This window comes from Solea solea, chromosome 9 (assembly GCF_958295425.1).
Source record: "Solea solea chromosome 9, fSolSol10.1, whole genome shotgun sequence".
NCBI lineage: Eukaryota > Metazoa > Chordata > Actinopteri > Pleuronectiformes > Soleidae > Solea > Solea solea.
The window spans coordinates 11085295-11105214 of NC_081142.1; the positions used below are offsets into that span (position 1 = coordinate 11085295).

The following is a 19920-nucleotide window of genomic DNA, read 5'->3' on the forward strand; positions in this document are numbered from 1 at the left end:
AATTAAACATTTATGAATTAAAACTGGTGATTTTGACTATAACCACAAGTGAGTTATTCACATTTTAACTTAAAAAAGGAAGTAACATGGAATATGTGATAATAACTTACTTCTACTTGTTTCTTTCAAAACTCAGTCCATGATGTCTTTAATTAGCTTAAAAAAAAACCAGCCCCAATTATAACCAGATGCAGTCATACGCCATCTACAACCTTTTTATTGGTTTTATCATGTCATGTTCCTGTTGTGCCTTTTTTTTCAAGTTTTCAAGCGTGCGGCTTTATTTTACATGAGGATTTTTCCTTCAAAGCTCTCTGTGCGCATCAGAAAATGCACCTTCAACATTACATGGTTCAACCTGTTGGATCAATCCTCTGAAAGCCTGACCAAATGCAACATCAGTGCTGCATATTGCTCCTCCCCCTCTGCCCATCTGACTCTCTTCCCTGTTCATGTCAGCGATGCAGGCCCAGCCAGCATCCTGCGTCACACACCACTTGGAGTGATCGACGGTGTCGGTGAATGGGTTCCTGTCGGGAAGATGCATTTCCTTCACATTGTACACATGATGAGTGATGGTGCAGTTAGAGGGCAGAGGGCGACGCATCTTCCCCCAGCTCTTGACATACAAATCCTGCTTTGTGTTGTTTACAATAATGCCAGAGTAAAGATCTAGAGTAGAAATTAAAAAACAAAACAAAGCAGAACAGAACACACTGATCAATGAAAATGAATATACGAAGTATCAGAGGCGGAAAGAGTAAAAATTACTCAGGGTAAAAGTTACTTAGATACTTTTTTAACAAGGTTGGGATTCTTTCTTGTGTCGTGCAAAAAGGACACGGGGACACAAATCTCACATTCATTGTTTTTAATTAAAGGCAAACCTTTACAAATTAAAGTGCTGACTAAATAAATGTATAAACACATAATGTATCATTCAAAATCAAAGGTCACAAATGCTCACTTCTCACTCACTCAGGGACCATAATTAACACCAATTCACCTGACCTCATCATTGACCTGTCATCGTTTACCTGTCAAGTATATAGTATATATACTAAGTCAATGTTTTGTTTTTTCTTTATAGAAAAACTAAAATCTCAACTGGACATAGGTGGTACAGAATGCGCTGTGAATCTTGACCTCAAGAAGACATCTATCTATCTATCTCTATCTATCTATCTATCTATCTATCTATCTATCTATCTATCTATCTATCTATCTATCTATCTATCTCTATCTATCTATCTATCTATCTATCTATATCACCATTTATCTGAACTACAAATACTCACCATCTCCAAAACGTCTGTATTTTGCAAAGCTGTGGAACTCTTGTCTGTTCACTGATGTCAGGATCTGGTCTCTGAACCAGGGTGCCGTCTTTGGGTAGCAGTCTCTCTGAGCAACACATCGCAGCTCATTGTGAAATGTTGTCGGTATGTCAGAGTCGTACGAATATGCATGGATGAACTTGAGCTGCAATCCTGAGAAATGTGATACAAGCTGTTGTTATTTAGTACCATTATCATTCCTTTGGAATGTTCAGACATAATGGCAACATAATTAGCACTAACCTACCTATTTTTTTGAATTCATCATAGGAGTAAGTTACACACATAAAGGTCTGACCATTCGCATTTCCATTTTTTGGCCAGAAGTCTTTGCTGCGATATGTTGGAAATTGTGGTGTACTGTGTGAGAGCCAAACTCCAGTCACTCTGTCCAACATGATGACGCCTTTGGGAGGTTAATCAGTAGAAGACAATATAAACACGACTGTAAAGGTTTTGCTTTTGGCTTTCGAGAGCAAATACAGAGGAACTGAAAATACAGAGATGCTGCTCCCACCTTTACTGTGGCCAAATGATGATGGAGCAACATATGGTTTTGGAGGTTGATCACTGTAGAGCATATATCCAAAGCCTTCAATCTATAATAAAACAATGAAACTATGATATAGTTTACTGCTGGCTGTCTTGCCAAATGATGTTCCACACATGTACATGTTACCTTTCTGTCATAGAAGTCAAGCAGAGGTTTCAGGGTGTATGCCAGAGCGCCAGATGCACTGTTGATGGTTTTTCTGCTGAGCCTCCATCCGTTTGTGCTCTCGTCCATGTACAGATACGACAAACCACCATCCTTCAAATTGGGCAACTTGTATAGAACAAACCTAAAGGTATACAAATGCAATATTTCTTACACAATGTATCCAGCCAAAACTGAGAATAGGTGAGGCAATTAAAAAATAAATAGTTACCAACCAGTCTACCTGGTTTCCATTGTCATCCCTACAGTTCACATCTGAATCACACCCTTGGAGAAGGATCCAAGAAGTCAGGAGGAATCTGATCACTGTCTGAGACAATAAGAACATTATCATGATCAGAGGTGGAAAGTAATACATTTCATTTACTTGCATTACAGTAAATGAGTAGATGTTTTGTGTACTTTAAAATTTGTAATTTTACTTTTACTTAAGTATGTTTTTTTGGAGGAATTGTACTTTGCTACGGTTTAAATCACATCCGTGATTTAAGTGTTTTAAGCTAAAGTATTGGCCTGAATTAAAATATACAAATAAATAAAAATCATGCACCGGAAACTTGGAAACTTTGGCAGTGAATGATAAGGGCAGGTGAATTGGAGTTCATTAAGGTTCCTGAGTGAGTAAGAAAGTTAAAGCATTCGTGACCTTTGACCCAATTTGACTTATACATATTTTTGTGTACATATTTTATTTTGTCAGCACTTTTAATTTGTAAAGGTTTGCCTTTAATTAAAAACAGTAATTAAAGTAAAATTCTATCTAAATAGTGGTACTTTGACTTGAGCAGAAGATTTTGGTACTCTGTCCACTGCTGATCATGACAGAAAAACAAAAACAGGAGTAAACCCTTACTTATAATGTCAGATAAACCTGACATGATCATATATGTTGCAATACTCTCAATTAAATCAGATGCTCTTCCCTTGAAATGCAGTGGCCTTGCTGGACCTCAGATGACTGACTGCTGCATAGCACAGAGAAGGACACGTGTGCCAGAGAGAGAGAGCGAGAGAGAGAGAGAGAGAGAGAGAGAATCATCCCATTTTTGCCACATGACATACAGTGGAGTATTTCCAATATGATTAAGGGCAGGGGTGTTGTGAAAATCTCACATTATGAATAGAATCTACTCCTAATGAGAAATACTATATTTTCCAGTTTCAGATACCTGTGACTAAATGTTTTGTGCTTCTGTAGATCCACTGTGATCTGTAAGTTGTAATGCACATGTGTAAATGGTTAAAAAAAAAAAAATTTAAATAGCATAATATCATTGAGATAGCATTTATTTTTCTCAATCTCGGTGTTGCGGAGATTTGATGATCAGGTGAGCCGACCGAGGATGGAGTTTCTGGAGTCAGAGATGAGTTAAGTTGAAAAGTTTTATTGGAAACAGCTCAGACCTGAGGAGAACTGAGAAAATGCCCAACACGAACTAGTAGATGTTAACAGTTGGGCATCCTCTGTCAGTCTGCCTGTGAGTCCCATATTTAGGATATTGAAAGGGTTTTGGAGGCCTCTCTCTGCTGATACCTCGAGCTGAACTGCATAGTTGAGTTATCAGTCCTCTGTCCCAGTCAGGTTAGGCACAGCGAAAATATAAAGAGGCACATTCTGTAGATAAATGACTGGTGCCAGTGCTACATCAAGGCCTTTTTGATAAGAGAGTTGCAGTTTAGGTGTGTGCTTATGAATGTAAGCTGCTAATTTTAGATAAGGGGGAATAACAAGTTTTTCTTTTATATTCAGTTCTTTATAATATATATCTTGTAGAAAGCTACTTCATTAAATGGAAAACAAAGGGGAAAAAATTGGATTCCTTGTTGTTTATATTTTTTTACTGGTCTGGCCCACTTGAGATTAAATTGCGCTGTATGTGACCCCTGAACTAAAATTAGTTTGACACTCCTGTTTTAGGGGCTCATCTAAGAATGTCACCTCTGAGTTCAGCTGTAAAAACAGGAAGCAGGTTATCAGAGGGCTGTTAATGTTCTGCATTTGTGTCAAGTGACTTCCTGAACCTAAAAGATGACATCATCCGACAATGCAACATAACCAGTTCCCCTTTCACGAGTCGTAAATAGCACCTCAAAGGAAACCTAGAACATGTATCAGTGCAATAAACCATAAAAACAACTTGAGAGTGATTATTTTTATTTTCTATAACATATGGACGTCACCATAATATGACAGTTCATGTAATTATTAAGCACTGCACTATATACATTTCAGTCTGACTTAAAGAACCTGTTACACCCACAACATTAATCTGTACATAACCTTAACCAACACAGTAGTCAGTGTTTATTTTACTCACATGTATGGTCCTCTGCATTTCTTTCTTTCTTTCTTTCTTTCTTTCTTTCTTTCTTTCTTTCATTCTTTCTTTCTTTCTTTCTTTCTTCCTTTTCTTCACAGTATGCTGCACAGTGATCTGTTCTGCCGATTCACATTTGTTGTCACTGTGAAATGAAACTGAAAACTGCAAATCACATATGTAATCTACTTCCTTGTTCCTGTCCCACAAGCTTCAAGTACTATCTATGCATTGTATTTATATAAACTACTAAATAAAAGTACTAAACATAAAAAAATCGACTTGCTCTATTTACTGTATGTGTATGTTTACCTTTCTACTTTTCAACTCCAAGAGTTGTGTATTTTATTGTCTTGCTGTCATTTGTTTAGTAATGATGTGTCGAGACTTTTGCATAAACCTATTTGACATTGTTGTCTCATCACACTGATCCAAGTGGATCAGTGTGGCACTAAAACTGCTCAGTTGTTGATAGAGAAGTTCTAACATCTTGATGTGGAACATATAATATTATAGGCAGCTGTTACCAGTGTAATTTCCATTATTTCAGGGGTGTTTTAAGAGTAATGACCACAGCCAGAAATAATAGATTCTGAAATATCCCTGAATTTATCAGGATCTCACAACTTTTGGTCAACATTGCACTTGATCTGGAAAGGTAAGGAAGATAAGGAAATACTGATGCGATGAAGAAAGTGAGAAAATTGAAAATTCTAATTCTCACCAAAACACTGGTTGTGATTTGGTGAAGTGGATAAAGGTTTACAATTAAAATACATGACACAAGCAGTTGCTCTGGTTTAATGAGATGAGATTTTTTTAAATGTTAATATTTAAGTGGATAGGTTTGGTCATTTTTGAAAGGTTATTGTGTTTAGAGACTGCAACAACCCTGAGTGAGTAGAAGGATTTATAGTGGCCTTCACGAAGCCGTACAAGAAAACATACAAGGCTTTCCAGTACTTCCTGCATGACCGGAGCACAGACTTAATCTGACACAGTCACTGAACTGAAATACAGCAGAAGGGGCTAAATACATCAGACTCCTTTGTTAAATGTTTCCTTGGTAAATGTTGCATGTCTTCAGTCTTTAACTGATTTTAAGTTTGCCATTGTTTGGTTTGATTCTTGTGTCGGGCGTATTGCTCGTTTGGAACCTCGCCAGAACAGGTACTAAATAAAAGTCCCAGGTACCATCTCTAATGGAAAAGCAAGTGCCAAGTCATGTCATGCCAGGACTGTATAGTGGAAAAGCCATTAGTAGTAGCCAATGGTTACTGAAAACAACAATACTGAAATCATTATAAATGTTACATTCTATTTCTGACAGTAAACCTCTGAGTCAAAGACTGATTCACTCCTACGTATCTGGTCCGTCAACAGTCAATGTACCAGTCCACCACCTGTCTGAACGCCCTGTGAATCAAAGGGTTGAAGGAGCAGATCAGTCCACCACCACGCCACAGCTGGGCCCTCTCCCTGTTCAGGTCACCCAGACAGGTCACCTGGTCCGTGGGGCTCTGAGACACACACCACTTGGAGTGGTCATAGCGGGACTGGAAGCTGACTGATGTGGGAAAATAAATCCTCTGGATGTTCATAGTGTGTTGGGCCAGGGAGCAGTTGGATGGCAGATCGTGACCTTCTCGCTGCCAGGACTCCACCAGCAGGTCAGCCTTCAGGACCTGAGCCACCCAGCCATTGTAGATATCTGCATAAAAGACCAAAGAGAGTTTTTAGACGACATGGTGGCAGACACATCTGTCTGTAGATGTTCTTGCTGATTTATGTTTTTTTTAAGATTGTGTAGGGTTTTATGATTATGACATGAAAAGTGCTTGTTTGGTTATTTTATGTTTTTGCTGACTGTTTGTCTGTAACCTTGTTGTACTTTGTTTGTAAGAGAGCTGCAGCCTGTCTTGGCCAGGACACACTTGAAAAAGAGACCTTTAATCTGAATGTGTGTGGGGTTAAATAAAGGTTAAATAAATTAAAATAAATAAACTGTGCAAAGGTGTCAGTGCACCACCAACTTTTGTCTGTGAAATTCTGTGATAATTGACATTTGGATTGGAATGATGTGACTCAAAGTTGGTTTAATTTTAGCAAACTGTCTATGAGTGTAACTCATAGGACATGTTTACGTAATGCTTAAGGCATGTCTTGAATAAACATAGACATAGTAGAACACAGGTTTAATGCTACTTGTTATTTTAGAACTGCATACATGTTCCCCGTATTTTCTGGATGTGTTCCAGTACAGAGATTGAGAAATAGTAATAATGTATGATCATTATAGCATTGCTAAAACAACAAATCTAATGGTGTCATCCTTGTCCCCCCCCTTCTTCTAGCTTTTCCCTCTCTCGGGGTCAGTGGCTCAGCTGCTATGAACCCACATATTGATTTTATGCCAGATGCCCTTTCTGACGCAACCATCCCATTTATCGTGGTGTAAGACCGGCACTGAGAGAACCCTGTGGCTACTGTACAGTGACTTTTGCACATTACTGTATATATATTCAATATAAACATTCACTTACATATTTTCACATGTAAATTTAATAAAGAAGATTTGTCTTGGAAATTTTTCAAATAATACAAACATTAGAGAATGTACACATTATAAGTTCATGAAATAATGACAAGATAATAATAAGCTCTTAGCAGTTTTTTAAGGATCTATATCTATCTATTTTGTTAGGCTGTTTCTAACAGGTAAAGAGATGGGAATACTTTACCATCCACAAAGTGCTCAGATTTGACAAAACTGACAAACTTGTCGCCTCCGAGAGAGAAGAGCTGCTCCACTCTCTTCACTGAGGTCAACAGTGGTTTGGAGCCTTCACATAACTGGACCAACTGTGGCAGGTCGGCGGAGAATGCAGCAGGTACAGAGCAGTTATAGAAACGTGGATAAAGGTAGACCATCTGCTTTGCTGGAGAGTGACAGAGAAAGATGAGATCATTTTGGTGAGAGAAAACTACAGGGAGTTTTATCAAGCCAAGTCACTTTATTTATATTAGGTAGGTAGATTTGTCTTGCACTTTCAAGACGTGACAAATACACGACAAATAGTTGAACGTGAAATAAAAAGTGAGTATAGGGTGTTTTAAAGACAAACAGATATCAATAAAGTGAAAAATGTGGTTATATTTTAACAGGACCTGCTTTGCTGGTTCTGTAAAATGTGCTCCAGCATCACTGTACAAATATCTTGAAGGGTGTGTGCAGGCTGCATGTTAATGAAGCTACTGAAGGCCTTAGACCAGACAACAGTGCAAATGTTGTCTTGTTTTCAGCAAAAAGAAACTTTTTTAAGATAGCAGGATTATATCAGACCATGTCGCTTCACTCACCTATTTCATGAAACTGTTCATACTGATAGGTCATGCACAGTGCAGTCTGTCCGTTGACTTTACCAGAGGAGGGGTAAAGGTAGCCCAACTCCGGGAATGAGGGGAAATGGGGGATTGTGTGCGACAACCAGAAACCTTGAGAGCGGCCAAAGAGCAGAACCCCTGTAGGATGCATACAAACATTTCTTTAAACCTACAGTGCTGTGCAAAAGTCTGCAGCCACCATTGGATCTGTTGTTTCAGCAATGCTCTAATGACCATGCAGTCTAATTATTTTCACTTTATTGGAACATATTAAAAAAAAAATATGGGAAACATGTATGCAGTTTTAAAATAACAACATTTTCAGAGAAAAAATAATAATCTTCTTTTGGTATTCAGTGTGACCTACATTTACACTTGAACAATTGCACGACCCTGGCTTGAGTGGAGCTTTAATTAATCTTACTGGTAAAAAAAAAACCTGTGTTTGTCCCACTATTTCATGTCGGAAAATATTTGCTGTGAATAATGAATAAGTTCTATATGCCCGGGTATTTCAAGGCATGCTTGAGCATTACATACGCATGTTGTAGGAGTTAAAGTCGTTGAAATTTTGCTAATGAAGAAGAAGAGATTTCAGTCACAACGTTTGACAGTCATAAAGACCACAAAGGTGGTGGTGCCCTGAGACTTTTGCCCTGTACTGTAAACACACTGACAGCAACACAAATTCAGTCAACAGCACTTTTCAAACAGATGCTCTTTGCCCAGTTCACTCCCCCTGGCCACTACCTTGAACCGTACTTCGCTGCAGTCACGCAAATGAACGAGGTCTGTCAATAACACACACGGGTCTCTAAATGGACCAAATTGCAAAATAAGATACCCTTAGATCAGCCGTCACATGCAGCCCTTCACTCAATTTTCATGTGGCCCTCCAAACCATATCAGATTATAATATAAATTTGCGTCATAGATTTTTTTTTATTATTATTCTTGCGCATATTACAACAAACACTTTTATTTTGAAAAAAATCATGTTTCATCCACATGAGGGTCGTGGGGGGTGCTGTGCTGATCTCAGCTGACATAGAGCGATAGGCGGGGGTACACCCTGGACAGATCGCCAGTCCATCACAGAGATACATAGAGTGTCCAATTGACCTAATCCCCATATTGTAAGTTTTTGGACTGTGGGAGGAAGTTGGAGGGCCCGCATATAACCCACACACACGCTTCAATCCAATACAACTTTATCTGTGAAGCACTTTAAAACAACCACAGTGGACTGAATGTGCTAAAGACAGAATATTTAAAAGCTCACACAAGGCAATAAAAATACATATAAAAAAGAATAATATAAATTAAAAAACAAGATAAAACAATAAAAACGTCTGTGAAATATTGTCACAAATAGTGTTGTTGCAATATCATGATGGTATAATGTCATATCATTTTAAGATCATATCGTCCACCCCTACTGAACATTTGCTTTTTTTTTTTTCATGTAACCCCTGCCTTAGATGCCTTCTTTTTAAATAGAGGAATATATTGTGACACCAGAGGCAGACAAAGTCAAAACAGACCTGAAGGAAGGTGAATTATTTTAGAATTTTCTTTCCTTTTATCCTAAGAGTCCCACATAAGATGCAAAGCTGCAGTTTCAGTATAAACACATACCCCATCTAAAATGAATTGTACGTTTTGGGATAATTCTCCCATTGTCTTTTACATATTGTAATGTTTTCCTATTAATGACCTTCACATGCTATTATTTCTTACACACACAATCAAAGCTCATCACAGTGAAAACTGTGTTTTCATCATCAACTGTACCTTTAGTGTGTCCGTATCCTTGGACGTAATCCAAGATTGGTGGAGCGTCATTGTAGAGTACATAGGCCGAGTTGTTGGACTGTGAAATATACTTTTTTTCATTAACATTCAGTCATTATGTACTTAAAATGCTGCTATTTGCTGGTTCAACATTTATTTGTGCTCCGACAGAGGGTTAGATCTCTTATTGAGACCTATTCCAGTAAATGTACAGCTGTATACATGCAGAAGCTTGTGAACTTATCTTGTCATAAAACTTTGGAAGCAGGAATGAAAACATTGTCTGGCTCTGCCTGAAGGCATTACAACCTGCTGCCACCTCTGGTTGCTTGGCAACCTCAAGGTACATATTAGCTAATGTGCTTGACAAATGAGAAGCTTAATGTGTAAATATGATCTTTAGAGGAATGGATTAACAGACCAGTACATCTTTTGAATTTTTACTCTCAATTTAGACAGATTATGTTTCTACCCATTTCCATATAGGTTCAATATCAAACTGATGTACAACATGAAGGAAATAGATGCATTTCTGACTCACCGTATGAAGGGATAATCTAATGCATAGCTTTTTCCAGACATACAGTATATTATTCTACCGCTTCTGGGTAAAACGATCAAATCATGCTGGATTTCCACATGTCATTATATGTTAAAACATGAGGAATGACAGCTTTTTTGCTTTGTCTCAATGAGGAAGCTATAGCTCAGTTCCCATAAAGAAAGAAAGGACATACTCTGCAAACTGGGCCTGATTAAAACCACAAGTGTCTCTATCTTTCTGTTCGTTGGGATCAGGGTATTAACACCGGGACATGATCTCACCTTGTAGGCCCCACCTACGTAAAGCTGATTGAGTGTGTTCCCGATGGCTCCTTGACTCACGTTAATCATGAATTTACTCATCTGCCAACTCTTCACTGAAGAGTCCAGGTACATATAGTCCAGCCCACTGCCGACCTCGCCAATCTTATATTTGGGCAGCTTGTAGATGATAAACCTGCAGTGGATCAAGAGAGAAATTAGAGTTTTCGAAGCGGTAGATGATTGATGGATTGACAAAACACAGCTAGATAATATTTAAACCCCCTAATGATTTCTGGTGAATAACCTAATCAGCTCTGATTGAAAATGCAGGCACGTAATCAGGCCGCTGTTCAGAGAGCACGCCATTGCAGTTTGCATGGTCACATTTGTCAGAAGCCAAAATCATGATTGTGACTAAAACACGATTGTGAACTCCTGCTGAACGTCCAGGTTTTAGCTGTAGAATCCACTCCTGAAACAACTAATGGATGCCTCTTGGTGTTTTCAGCCATCGGGCAACTATTCTCATCTTCTGCCCTGCCTGCTCAGACTTGCCATCAAATGTGTGGGAATCTCACCGGAAGAAAACTGCTATACTGAGGAAAACTGACTCATGTGGAGCTAAACAGCTTAATCAGCATCGTGTGAACTCATTTGACACTGGTTGGAATGTAACAGAGGTTGGTTTATATTTAAAAGTTCCAAACTGCTGCAATAACAATAACAGTCTGTAATATATTACAGTGCATAATGTCAACTCACCAATCAACAGGCTCGTCGGCTTCATTTCTGCATGAGAAGTCAGCACTGCACACAGCTCCAGACAAAAACACGACCGCAATCTGGAAGCATAAACGGTGTGCAGCCATCCTGAGTGACCCTGAAGTAAATACTGCAGAGAGGGAACGAGGGTTATGAAAAACTAGAGTCAGGTTTCGTGCTTTGTGACTGACAATCTTGAACTGTAGCTGTCCTCACATGCAAAAGAGGAAGTCATGAGATTTTGGCACATGACACGGCAACACTGAAGAGACAGTGAGGTCATGGCAATATTAAATTAAATTTAATTAAATTGCTAAATGTTTGTACAGGATCTATATACAGTAATTTTAAATTCTTTTGGACTTTTATGTGTTTTAACTTAAAACTTTTAACTTTTATAAGCCGTGAAAATATTGATCACTGAACTGAAAACCATCTGGTCCAAAGGGAGGAAGAAGAGGTCACCATGGAACTGAAATTAGACCGACACACACCTGTGTTCTATTTTTACATCAGTCAGTGGCACAGATTGAGGTAAGGAAATGAACTGAAATGAAATGCATACTTTAGAAACAAAGATCAAACTCAGAAGCATTTTGTTTTGTCAAAGCCATTTCATTTTTTACTTGCATTACTTGAACATGGGTCAGAACCCACAGTTTATAGTCCCCGCCCGTCCCGTCCCCCATACATTATAAAATGTATTATATAAAGCATGTATAAAGCAAGTGTTCACAATTCAGGCTGAGCTAGATTAGCATTGCTGTATGTTTTTGCTGTTTTATTGATGGAACAACACTTTGGTCAACATGGGTTTAAGGCCAAACAGATAAAACAGTGCCAGCCCATTTTAGTTTTTTTTTTTTTGCTGCACCTTCTCAACCACTATTTAAGCAGTTGTATAATTGTGTTCAGTTGCACAGTAATCTCTGCCAATCTCCTCTGACATAGGGCGATAGGCGGGGTACACCCGGGACAGTTCACCAGTCCATCACAGGGCCACACACAGATAGAGACAAACAACCATTCAATCTCACATTTACAGAGTGTCCAGTGTGGGAGGAAACCAGAGAACCCAGAGAAAACCCACACACACACACAGGGAGAACATGCACACTCCATGCAGAAAAGCCCTTGTTCAGACCGGGGCTCAAACCTGGGTCTTCTTGTAGCAAAGCTAGCACAAAAAAACAAACAGTAACTAGTTACTTAAGAAAACAAATATTGCAAGCTCATTGCAACAGACAGTGGTGTCAGTGTCACACTTATTAGCTGCAAAGGTGACACTGGACATGATTTTGAAATATGGTAGTAACACCATCTTATTTATTAAGTAATGGTTTGCCAATGACATTGGAAAACGTGTGCGGGACATGAGAGTGGATTTATTCTAATTTGATCAACTTTTGATTCAAGCACCTTAAACCATGAACACATTGATACATTAACACCCACATCTTGTGATATGTTCCCATGCATAGCAGGATCATGAAGGCAAACTGTACTGTAAAATTAAAAGAGCAAACTAAAGTTGCATGCCTATGCATGTGCGCATATCACAAGGTGTTTACGCATTAGTTCATTTCCATTTCACCTGAGGACCCAACTGGCTGAACCAGTGCACTTGTATGGTGCAAAGATAGCACCGCCCATGCTACAAAAACCTCCTCTGTCAGTGGAGGCAGCTTTCACTTCATTGTGGGACATCAGGTGACACAACAAGGGAAACAATGGCAGCCGCTTCAGTAAGTAACAATGTTATACACATCAATAACAGATCTTTCATTGTCAAAAGCTAATTTAAATTAATCAACAAGACTTATGCCTTTTTTTTTGATAAACAGATGTTTGAATTTTACACCAACAACAAGATATTTGAAAGATTTTTGAAAGTATAAAACCATTTGATCAGTTCAAATTTTGTGTGTTGTTGTTTTTTTTTTGTTTATGTTACTACAGACAGAATCCATAGTTTTCAATAAAATGTGCACTTGTGACACAAGACATCACCAGAAAGTCTTGAAGTGCGACATGTCAACAGTAAATACGCCTCTGTATGTGCAGAATGTGGAGTTTGTGCGAACGGGCTACGGCAAGAATTCAGTGAAGGTGATGGTCATCAGGAGACAGGCAAGACACCACTCCATCACCGAGCTGAAGGCTGACGTGCAGCTCACCCTCAGATCCCGCAAGGATTATATAAGTGGGGACAACTCCGACATCATCCCCACCGACACCATCAAAAACACTGTCCATGCCCTGGCCAAGATTAAAGGGGTAGGTCGCCCACTTCTACTGACGCAAGCTTGCCACCTGGCGTAGGGACAGAACTACAAATTACAATCTGTCAAACACACAATGCTGATTTCGGATGAAGATAAGTGGTGTTAGACGGTCATATGGTGTGAAGGAACATTTTAGTTCATATTTTAAAGGAAGCATTGACAGCGATGACGTCTACACATTCAAGTTTGTAGTTAATGTATCGATCATCAACACTGAAAAATTGCTTAATTCTTGCTTTAGAATATTACAGATGTCAAACAGATACATGAATTTGTTTAAAGGGCCACTTCACCCAAAAAAATCTTCAATTAATAAAATTGACAAAAAGTCGACATCAATGTCACTTCCTTCAAAGAAAATAAAAGCCCTGCACTGCTCTTCACTGCGTTTCTGACAACTATAACAAGATTTATGTGAAAAAGATCTGAACAAATTAAAGTTAAACAAAAGTGAACAAAAGTTAAAGTTAACAAAAACAGGTCGTAAAACAAAAAAATTAAAAACTAAAATTTAATGACACAAAGTCAATTCAATTTTGGTTGAGGCAAAGGAAGTGACTTGACGAGTCAGTCACAGAGATTAGAGGTCGTTCTTTTACGTCAGCACAGTCACATCTGACCCCGATCGCTTGCCTCTCAAATACACTGATCAGATAACACCAAGGCTACAGTAGCAAGCCTGCACAACATGGTGGAAATGAATGTTTAATTTCATACACACTGCAAACTTCACCTGTGTAAGTTTGAACTTTTAAGTCCCTTTGTTCCTATATTCCTATCTTTGACAGCCAGTCAGCAATGTCAGTGATGTCATACTAAGACATAATTATAACTGTTCATTTTTAAAACAGATTATTTTATGGCTATTTAGTTCACTGACATTGTTCATTTTGAGGTGTTTTTACATTCGTATTAATACTGAGACTTTTGGAGATCATTTTATTTGCAGTATTTTTTGTGACGTGCATCTGTTCAGGTAAAGACCATCGAGCAGTTTTCCCTGGACATCTGCAATCACTTCCTGACATCTTTCAATCATGTGCTGAGGGTCAAGGTCTACATGGAGGAGGCTCCGTGGAGAAGGTTGGAGAAGGTAAAACACAAGAGAGAGTGATAACTTCTGAGCAAAACACAAAGAAAGTCTCCTTTTACTTGTGGAGATTCTGTTGAGTATCCCCTTTTTCATGATGATTCTTTTTTGCTGAAACTACTGAAATACAAATCTCTCTCTCGCCGTCTTTCTCAGAATGGGGTAGAACATGCTCACGCGTTCATCCTCAGCCCAGAGACTTGTCGCTTCTGTGATGTTGAGCAGGATCTCAATGGTAAACACAACCACACACAAATGCTGCTATTTTACTGATCTTAAGGCAGGTTTTGTTTACTTAAAGTCTGAGCAGGGAAGTTGGAACATACCCAGCATCAAGATGAGCTTAAAAGATTAACATACAGCTGCTGTGGTGGGAAGAGGCTTGTGAATTTAATCTTGTGTGTTGCAGCATAAATGAAAAGAGATAAAAACTGAAGATAAAACACTGAAGCAGGGCAGCATTGCAGGATGGGCAGTCTTTTATCAAGCTTCTGTCCCTACTGTTCACCGACTCTGTGTCCCGCACAGGTGCCCCAGTGGTTCACGGTGGGGTGAAGGACATGAAGGTGCTGAAAACCACTCAGTCTGGGTTTGAGGGTTTTCTCCGAGACCGCTTCACTACTCTGCAAGACAGCAAAGACAGGTGTTTCTGCACCACTGTCTACTCCAGGTGGCGATACAACAAGGCCCAAGGTGTGGACTTTGACGCCTCATGGTAAAGACTTGTGAAGGGAATAGAGGGAAAATCTCTCCTGTTTCAAATGATTACATCAATGTACCAAAATCCCTAAACCTCATGTAATGATCATCATATCATCGCCTTTGTAGGAAGTGTGTGAGCAACACAATCATTGAAAAGTTTGCTGGCCCTTACGACTATGGAGTGTACTCTCCATCTGTGCAGATGACCCTTTATGAAACACAGGTTCTGGTCCTGGACAGAGTTCCTGAGGTAGTCCCACACCGTCAATACAAATCACATGCTCACAACTCACAACTATTTGTCGATACACAAGCTAGTTTAACAATATCAGAGTTGAAATATATCAAAGCAACTGCTGATGACAAATGTATCTTATTTATTAAAATACAGACATAGAATTTCTTCTCCTCATTCTTACTTGAGCATACAAAAACAAATTAATGGTGTAAACGAAATATTTTTTTTCAGGTGGAGGAAATAGAGATCGCCATGCCCAACCAGCATTACTTCACCATTGACATGACAAAAATGGGCCTTTCCAACAAAGATGAAGTGAATTTTGATCAATTTTGCAATAATAACAATATGCAATCAATCAATCAATCAATCATTCTAGTAGTTTAAACATGATATGATTGGACTCCCTCACAGGTACTCCTTCCCCTGGATAATCCCTCAGGAATCATCACAGGGACACTGCGCAGGAAACAGCAAGCAAAGCTGTGAAGCCACCGACGCAAATCAAGAAAAGGCTCCTGCTGTTGTCAGGATAAAAAGACACAAAGCCCTGAAAATATTCCTATAAACCTTTGTTAGAATTATGATTTCTCAAAAATTATAACATTTGACAAAGTTATGTGAAAATGTGAATACCTTGTTTTAAAATGCTGCCATTAAATTGAATCCCATGTTATTCTTTGGTGAGAAAGGAGCACCATTTATTGCAAATGTCTGACTCAGGTATTCAAACTCCAGTGTTATGTTGCACATCTACATTGGTCATACACACTTCAATAAAGCTGTGACAGTGTAACAATACTGAAAGCACCACATGTAGGAACATATTAAGAATATATATCTGTATATACTGTACATATGTTTATGTTTATGTTTATGTTTAGAGACTGGAGCCTAGCTTTGTGACTCCTTGAGTCTGGGGAAATAAAACACTTCATGCTGAGGATGAATCATAGATTCCGCTGCGCAGTTTAGAGGACACGATTATTTCAGGTCAAAAATGGGACTCATCAGATCAGTTTTCTGCATGTATCCAAGGGTTCAGGTATGACAACACATACAGTTTTCAACTATATCATCTTATTTACAAATACCGTTTTAAACAACATTGATTAAGTCAGTTTGAACACACGAAAAAACTATGTACAAATGCACACGCACACAAAAACATCATACCTGCAAAGTATTCTGTCCCCCACAAATATCCTTTTTAAATAACACACACACAATAAAATACATATTTCAAGCAGCAGAAATAAGAATGGGTGAAAGGGTAAACAACTGAGTAGACTCCCATGTTCAACCCACTGCTGGGCTCCATGTTTGTAAAAACCATTCAAGTCTTGTTTAAGGTGCCACTGTGGCCAGAGGAGCCTGTGAAGCAGCAGCTAACCTGGGATCGCCTGACATGATGATTGTCACTGAGGTGAGTGCTGGGATGGCCCGTCGTGCTACGACGCGTTACTTTTCAGGTGTTGAGTCTGCAGCGGCTTTACGTGATACTCATAGATCTTCAGTGCTGGCCCGAGCTTTATCGACAGCCCCGTCAGGACATCGTTACGTGTCATCAGGAGCAGAGACTTACCATCAATTTCCTGAAAGGGAGAAACAGAAGCACTTGACTGACAACCTACTTTGTTTCCCTCACATGTAAGGAATTGTGAGCAGAGGAGCACACCAACCTGATCTTGAAAAGCCGTGGCTTGCTCCTCAAACCCTGTGGCTTTGAAGTAGTTGACGACATCAGAGACTCCCCAGTTGGCAGGGTCCGGCATCTGACCATTCTCCACTGGGCTGTGTGGGGATTCAAATTAATGTGCATATGCAGTGAACTGTAACAGCAGTTTAACACATTGTTTCAGTAAGCGATGACACAAAACAACTGGGCTTAAGTCATACCTTTTGGTGTCAACAGAGCCATTTGCCTTGTCTTCCATTGCGGCTGTAAACAAAAAAAAAAAAAGGTGAGTAAAGCTGAAACAATTATTTAGAGAATAAGAAAATTAACAACAATTGAAAGTGAAAAAAAGTTCAAAAAGTTCCAAAGTGACATATTCAGACTACACTTTGACTGACCAGAAGAACATCTGGAAATATCTCCATTTGAGATGCACTTTACCTGCCTGTTTAGGCTTCATTAACAGACATAATCTAACATTATTTATGGGTGTCATGGGATCTGAGCATACTGAGAAGTCTGGAATTGCCAGATGGGTTTAATCACATCGTGATAACTCATTTGATAAGGGTTTGAATCTAACAGACATTTGTTTATATTACATTTTATGCACTATTTTAAATCCAAAGGAGATGGGTGCTACAGCAGTTACATGGCTTCAGGATCACGCTGGTCTTGCAATGTATGAGCATTCTGAAGTTTGTCAATCACCCGATGTTGAAACTAAACCCTAGGCTTGGTGATATGGGACATCTTTGTCTTTTTAACAAAACCGATTTCAATGCTGTGTAAAGACAGCTTACTGTCTGTAGTGACAGTTTAAATTTAATCTTTTTTGCATTTTTTATTATTTGGGATTGTTGCTTCACATTGTTCTAGTGTGATATTTGCACAATAAAGCAGTCTAGAATCGTTAAAATAACAATATAAGAGTAATTATATTTAAAACCTGGCGTAATGTTAACACTAACTTGAGTGGAATTTTACAGAAATCCCAATTATATCTTGTCCTAATCAGAATTGGTGTGAATTTGACACTTTTGGTGTTACTTTCACACTGCAAAAGTTACTAGTGAGAAAGTTACTAGTGAAAAGGTAGTCAATGATCACAGTATCCCTTTTGAGGCGTAACAGGTGATGTTTCCATACGATTAACATTCTAGTCAAAAAAACACTTGCTGTGGATGATGGGTCATAGGAATAAGGAGGATAAACCCCTTCTGGGTCCTTTATTTTGCCTTAATTTGAGGTCATCCTTTCTTTTATCTTGTGTTTTACAGCTTAATTACTTTTTAAAATGCATATATTTGATTTGTGAGAAATTGTGACATTGTCATGTTGCTTTTATTTATATATTGCTTTTACTTATGTTACCATTAGGTGTTCTGAATTTTGTGGCCTTGACTTTGGGTTTCTCTTGTTTCTGCCATTACTTGTCTCCTAGGCTTTCCCCCCTTTAATTCTACATGAATAAATACTTTAGATTAAAATTTCATTCTGTCCATGTAACATTGAGTTTGAATTGGGTTAAATAAACGTGCAGCTTACACCATGGACAAACAGTGTTTGTTTTTCGGCTGTTAGGCAACAGGATATATGGTTAATGAAACCGAAAGTGAAATCTGACAGCTGCAATTCCATATTTTGCCTTTAATAATTAGCAAAACACCGCCTCTTACAATCAGTAATGTTGCAGTAATATCTCATCGGGTGTCTTCTCTCGGGGGAACTTAGTATGTTGGCAGCTCAAACATCATCACTGTCTCCCTCGTCTCTCAGTCACTGGATGATTTTCCTAAAAATGAGACACAATGACGCAAAACAACTGTGAGACTAATAAGAACATATACGACAAAACACAGCGACAGAGCAAACCTAAACAGCTGTGCGACAGTAAACAAAACAGCTGGGGCTGCAACAGCGTCGGAAAATGAGAACCTAATACTTCATTAGCTACCTTACACATAGAGTATCAGAACAGTGGCAGATACAGAAGTAAAATAAAAATGAGCCGTCAAATAAATCAGTTTCAAAAAAATAAGGCTACGCTGAGTGAAACCAGCTAATATTACGATAGCTCGCTGCATCTTCGCAGCTAACAGGGATGCAGTAGTTAGCAGGCTTAGCTAATACTAATTTTAACTTACCTTATTTTGGGTGATTCCTGCTTGACAGCGACACTTCGCTTGCGCTGGACACGCACTTTAGACAGGGAAATGTTTCGCGGTCAACAGGATATTTTACGAAGCAATAAGCGGCTGTACTCAGTTGATAAAATCAAGATTTAATTAAATAATATATGGTACCTCTTCAGCGGTTTAGCCTTCTTCACCCACATGAACGCGGAGGCTCATGGGGAATGTAGTTGTCATGGCGCCTCAACATCAGTGCTTGTAGTTGCAGAAAAGGCTAAATGACAGCAGACGAATGGTTTACAGTTAAATACATATTAATTGGGTAGGAATTTTAAATTAAAAATACAAACCTGAATCATATCATACAAAGAAAAACGTGTTCTCAGTGTTGGTTTGATACAAAGCCATGACATATTAAAGGCTTTTTAACTTATTACTGTTTTGAATGCCCCAGGTTACCACATTAATTGGAGTACAGGCGACCTACAAAATTACATAAATATACTACAGCACTGACGTTTGTTTAGTATTTGTCTTTCAGTAATAATCAGAAACAAATGAAACAGCTGTACATGCAGCTCCTACCTCTCACATCCCCTCCACTCTGTTTCAGTCCAACAGTAATTTTTATTCGGCCCAGTCGTTTTCTATAAATAGAAAAAGCCTAAACAC

At 38.7% G+C, this 19920-nt stretch overlaps 3 protein-coding genes across 7 annotated transcripts; 1 reads left to right on the plus strand and 2 right to left on the minus strand.

Moving 5' to 3' along the window:
• Positions 1 to 201: 201 nt before the first annotated feature.
• dnase2b (deoxyribonuclease II beta) lies at positions 202 to 11285 on the minus strand. 4 transcript variants are annotated; one of them, XR_009241299.1, is made up of 8 exons: positions 11121 to 11285; positions 10377 to 10551; positions 9552 to 9630; positions 7734 to 7895; positions 7115 to 7312; positions 4374 to 6084; positions 2279 to 2365; positions 2064 to 2179 (listed from the first exon to the last, which is right to left on the minus strand). XR_009241299.1 is itself a non-coding variant. In XM_058637714.1 (7 exons), exons 2-7 carry the CDS (start codon positions 2293 to 2295, stop codon positions 305 to 307), a joined length of 981 nt encoding a protein of 326 aa, XP_058493697.1. In that variant the 5' UTR covers positions 2296 to 2365; positions 4374 to 5728; the 3' UTR covers positions 202 to 304. The 4 variants fall into 4 exon arrangements, 3 of the variants coding, with proteins under 3 accessions (XP_058493697.1, XP_058493694.1, XP_058493696.1); XM_058637714.1 differs by lacking the exons at positions 7115 to 7312; positions 7734 to 7895; positions 9552 to 9630; positions 10377 to 10551; positions 11121 to 11285 and adding exons at positions 202 to 672; positions 1299 to 1490; positions 1585 to 1743; positions 1855 to 1936 and having other exon boundaries at positions 2017 to 2179; positions 4374 to 5728; XM_058637711.1 differs by lacking the exons at positions 7115 to 7312; positions 7734 to 7895; positions 9552 to 9630; positions 10377 to 10551; positions 11121 to 11285 and adding exons at positions 202 to 672; positions 1299 to 1490; positions 1585 to 1743; positions 1855 to 1936 and having other exon boundaries at positions 2017 to 2179; positions 2271 to 2365; positions 4374 to 5728.
• Positions 11286 to 12755: 1470 nt separating this feature from the next.
• uox (urate oxidase) lies at positions 12756 to 16111 on the plus strand. The gene is made up of 8 exons (XM_058637715.1): positions 12756 to 12865; positions 13185 to 13397; positions 14382 to 14498; positions 14652 to 14730; positions 15024 to 15210; positions 15324 to 15447; positions 15667 to 15750; positions 15850 to 16111. The coding sequence occupies exons 1-8, from the start codon at positions 12851 to 12853 to the stop codon at positions 15922 to 15924; spliced, it is 894 nt and encodes a 297-aa protein (XP_058493698.1). The 5' UTR covers positions 12756 to 12850; the 3' UTR covers positions 15925 to 16111.
• samd13 (sterile alpha motif domain containing 13) lies at positions 16109 to 19849 on the minus strand. Of its 2 annotated transcripts, none has more exons than XM_058637717.1 (6): positions 19834 to 19849; positions 19420 to 19522; positions 18793 to 18908; positions 17335 to 17377; positions 17118 to 17229; positions 16109 to 17030 (listed from the first exon to the last, which is right to left on the minus strand). In XM_058637717.1, the coding sequence occupies exons 3-6, from the start codon at positions 18818 to 18820 to the stop codon at positions 16887 to 16889; spliced, it is 327 nt and encodes a 108-aa protein (XP_058493700.1). In that variant the 5' UTR covers positions 18821 to 18908; positions 19420 to 19522; positions 19834 to 19849; the 3' UTR covers positions 16109 to 16886. The 2 variants fall into 2 exon arrangements, with proteins under 2 accessions (XP_058493700.1, XP_058493699.1); XM_058637716.1 differs by lacking the exon at positions 19834 to 19849 and adding an exon at positions 19261 to 19315 and having other exon boundaries at positions 19420 to 19552.
• Between the last annotated feature and the right edge of the window lie 71 nt (positions 19850 to 19920).